Below are 3,941 nucleotides of genomic sequence, written 5' to 3' on the forward strand. Positions count from 1 at the left end.
ATGTCGGATGGCGAGCAATTCAATAAAAGTCGGGGAAAGTTCCTCCGACACTTTGACTCGATGGATTGTTTTAGATGGATGTTTTACCGTCGGTGAAATATATATCGTATTAGCTATTGCTTTGACAGCTGCGCGTCACGGTGCTACGGTCTGCAACCATGTTGAGGTTTTGGAATTATTGAAAAAGGATAATGGAAAAGGAGCTAAAGTGGTGGATCATATGACCCGCAAAGAATTTAACGCTACTGCCCCATTTACGGACTCTATACGAAAAATGGATGACCCAACGATTAAGAGCATTTGCGCTCCTAGTTCGGGTGTACATATCGTACTTCCGGGTTACTATAGTCCAGAACAGATGGGTTTACTGGATCCCTCCACGTCTGATGGTCGAGTTATATTCTTTTTGCCATGGCAGAGGCATACCATTGCAGGTACCACAGACCTACCCTGCGAAGTAACCCATAACCCAGCACCTTCTGAAGATGAGATACAATTTATTTTGAGTGAAATTAAGCACTATCTGAATCAAGATGTAGAAGTGAGACGTGGAGATGTGCTATCAGCTTGGAGTGGTATACGTCCTCTAGTATCTGATCCAAATAAAGATGAAACGCAAGCCCTGGCTCGTAACCATATTGTCCATATTAGTGCTTCTAATTTAATTACTATTGCTGGCGGTAAGTGGACTACCTACAGAGCCATGGCTGAACATACTATAGACGCAGCAGTTAAAGGTAAATAATGACAGGAATCAAAAATGAGTTTATGGTTGCTAAATATGTGTGTATTTGTTTATGAAGCTTGTGATTTACAACCAGAACGACCTGAATCGGTAACAACTCTCCTAAAAATTGAAGGTGGCCAAGGCTGGTCGCCTACTATGTACATACGTTTGGTACAGGATTTCGGCTTGGAATGTGAAGTGGCTCAGCACTTGGCCAAATCATACGGAGATCGCGCTTTTGCTGTTGCAAAAATGGCTTTCCTTACCGGCAAACGTTGGCCCGTCATTGGTAACCGTATACATCCCGACTTTCCTTATATTGACGCCGAGATACGCTACGGCGTTCGTGAATATGCTTGCAATGCCGTTGACATGATAGCACGTCGCTTGCGTTTATCTTTTCTAAATGTCCAAGCCGCCCAAGAAGCTTTACCCGTAGTTTGTGATATCATGGCTGAAGAATTGAAATGGTCTAAAGATGAAAAACAGGTTAGACCGTATACACCTTAAAAACGATCTGATATAATTGATTCCGGTTTTCTATTTAATAGAAACAAATTAACAAAGCACGGGAATTTTTGGCTCTTGAAATGGGCCAGGCAGTTAAACGTATCGCCAAGGATCAAGTCCATGTGAATTTATCTAGCGAAGAAGTAAAGAAATATGTTAAGCGCTTCGAAATCATTGATAAGGATAAGAAAGGTTATGTTTCCATCAACGACATAAGAAGAGCACTTAAGGTAAATACTTTTTGTAACCTACACCACTTACGATACAAGAGTTAAATTTGTGCGGACGCATGCAACACCTAGAAGGACTTTTATTACTGAGTCAGAATCATCTTCTGATTCGATTTAACTGTGTTAATCGGAGTGATGTAGGGTGTCTAACGGTGGCCAGGGACCACTATAGTTTTTAATTCTTCTATTTATATATATGAAAAAAATTACGTTCATTCCTTAGAGCTATGGCGATGGCGATGTTTCCGGTGAACAATTGCATGAAATTCTTAAAGAAATCGATACTAATATGAACGGTCAAGTGGAGTTAGATGAATATTTGCAAGTAAGACTTCAAAATTTCGTACTTCAAATTAAATGATGATTAATTGGTAATATTAAACAGATGATGTCTGCCATTAAGACGGGGGAGGTATCCTATTCAAGGTTTGCCCGCATGGCCGAACTGGAGGAACAAAAAGAGGAGGCCGCCCAATTTAAACGGAAAATCACAGTGGATCGTTCCGGCGGTGGTCTGTAAGAGATAGCCGAGCCAAGCAACGTGTTCGTTTGCGATCTTTCGAAGGAAGCTTTGAACTTTTTTTTTTGTTTTGTATAAAGACGTAGGTGCCATAAGAGTTTTCTCTTTTCTTTCCTTTTACGAAATTTACCAATAATTTAATTTGGTTTTTAGGATTTAATCTTTTATTAACCTTAAAGTGTTTCGAATGATTATCCAATTAACAAACAATAATTATTCAATGTGCGCACAAATGCCGAGACAAAAAAATCTATTTATTATTTAAGTTTAAGTTAATTGTGAAGAAATAAAAAAAAATTAATTCAGTTTTTGAAGAAAGATTCCTTAAAAATACTCTCCCGATTTTTCTTATATACGTTATCACTGCTCAAATAAACAAATATTTTTGAATGCAACCAAAGGCAAAATGATTTAAGGAAATATTTTTTATGGAACCCTGGTTTTGCATCCACGCACTCGTAACTGCAGCTATTTTTATACCCTACACCATTTGTAATACAAGGATGTACTGAGTTTGTGCGCACATAGGAAGCGCGCGGAGCGACTTGCCTATTATTATATCGGTTGGTCCACAAAATAATTCGATCTAAGCTTGTCTGCCTCTCTGTCCACCTTGTGTTCAATTCACAATGCCTGATTTTGGAAATATTTTATTGAAATTTGGTACGCTGACGTGTTTTAACCCAAGGATGAACGCTATTAAAAATATTTTGGATCGCAAAAATGAAGCTATCCACGACAACAGAAACATTGAAATTTCTTGCATGCAAGTTGCCATACAAAATGGTCCAAATCGGTCGGAAGACACGTCCGCATTACCACCTAAACTGGAAACACCTCTGTTTTTCAAAAGGCGAAATTTTTTTTGTTTTGCTCACTATTCATAAACTGTAGCAGATAAATGTATAACAATTATGCTGTAGTACTTGTCCAAAAATGAAAGAATTGATCAAGCCTACACAATATTACGGTGCATTAAAAACGCATTTTTTTCAATACTTTTCTAACCCGCAGGAACAAGCTCCAGAAACATTTTAAGGATAACAATTTTTGGGTCAGTTTCAAATTTAGTGTCCATCTAAGAGTGTCCGTCTGTTCGTCTATCCATCTGTCGGTCTGCTAAATTTGCAAAAGAGTTTGGAGGTGACATAAACTTTTTGAAACGTTTATTTTGAAAATAAAAAAAAAACAGCCTCACCCACACCATATTATAAAGAATGAAAATTCAATTCTTTCGTTTTTGTTATCATTTTAGGATAACGAAGATGGAAAAGATACCATCACGACCACATATCTATCAGCTATCTTACTTGTTTTCTTATTTTATTTTATTTGCTGTATATTCACCACAGATTGGTATTAATAAAAATGTTGTTCTCGAATGTTGTCGATTTTGTTTACTTTCCAAATAATTTTGGAATGATTTATCGTAATAATAGTATCGTAATGCTAATGGTTAAATTGGATAGTTTTCAAGTTTGGAACAATTCGGATAAAATGAAAAAATGAAATTCTGAAAGCTCGATGTTAAATTTCAAGTAATGTAAATAAATTCCTTCCCTTAGTTTATTCGTTTGATTCTCTAATTCGAACCACGAGTAGGGCCTTTTTTTTTTTTAATTTTCTTATTGGGGATATTCTCAAAGAAAATAATATAACTTCTAGTCAAAACTAAAACTTAATGTTATGGATAAAGATTTCCAAGAAGAACTGAGAACAAGCAATTGATGCCAGGCAACAAATCGCAAACTTTTTCGAGTTGATTGGCAAATCTGGAGATTTAGTTGCAACAAATTTACATTAGCTGCCATCAGTCGCTGTGAAGGCAAACATTTGCATTTTATTTCGATATTGCAAACAATGTTTTGGGAAACAATTGAAACCAGGAGCGACTGGAAAATAGGAGAAGAAGACTAAAAATATAGGCAACTAAGCTAAACATTTAAAACAAACT

At 36.7% G+C, this 3,941-nt stretch overlaps 1 protein-coding gene across 1 annotated transcript; it reads left to right on the forward strand.

Moving 5' to 3' along the window:
* Nucleotides 1–7: 7 nt before the first annotated feature.
* Nucleotides 8–2,320, forward strand: LOC119643949 (glycerol-3-phosphate dehydrogenase, mitochondrial-like). The gene is made up of 5 exons (XM_038043458.1): nucleotides 8–737; nucleotides 804–1,216; nucleotides 1,279–1,467; nucleotides 1,691–1,792; nucleotides 1,853–2,320. Exons 1-5 carry the CDS (start codon nucleotides 8–10, stop codon nucleotides 1,985–1,987), a joined length of 1,569 nt encoding a protein of 522 aa, XP_037899386.1. The 3' UTR covers nucleotides 1,988–2,320.
* The last annotated feature ends 1,621 nt before the right edge of the window (nucleotides 2,321–3,941 follow it).

The sequence above is a fragment of the Glossina fuscipes genome, unplaced genomic scaffold (assembly GCF_014805625.2).
Source record: "Glossina fuscipes isolate IAEA_lab_2018 unplaced genomic scaffold, Yale_Gfus_2 74169, whole genome shotgun sequence".
Classification (NCBI taxonomy): Eukaryota; Metazoa; Arthropoda; class Insecta; order Diptera; family Glossinidae; genus Glossina; species Glossina fuscipes.

Coding starts and splice junctions, on each gene's coding strand:
- LOC119643949 (XM_038043458.1), top strand. CDS start 8: ATGGCGAGCAATTCAATAAAAGTCGGGGAAAGTTCCTCCGACACTTTG. Junction 1,217..1,278: donor GGTCTAAAGATGAAAAACAG/GTTAGACCGTAT, acceptor TCTATTTAATAG/AAACAAATTAACAAAGCACG. Junction 1,793..1,852: donor AGTTAGATGAATATTTGCAA/GTAAGACTTCAA, acceptor AATATTAAACAG/ATGATGTCTGCCATTAAGAC.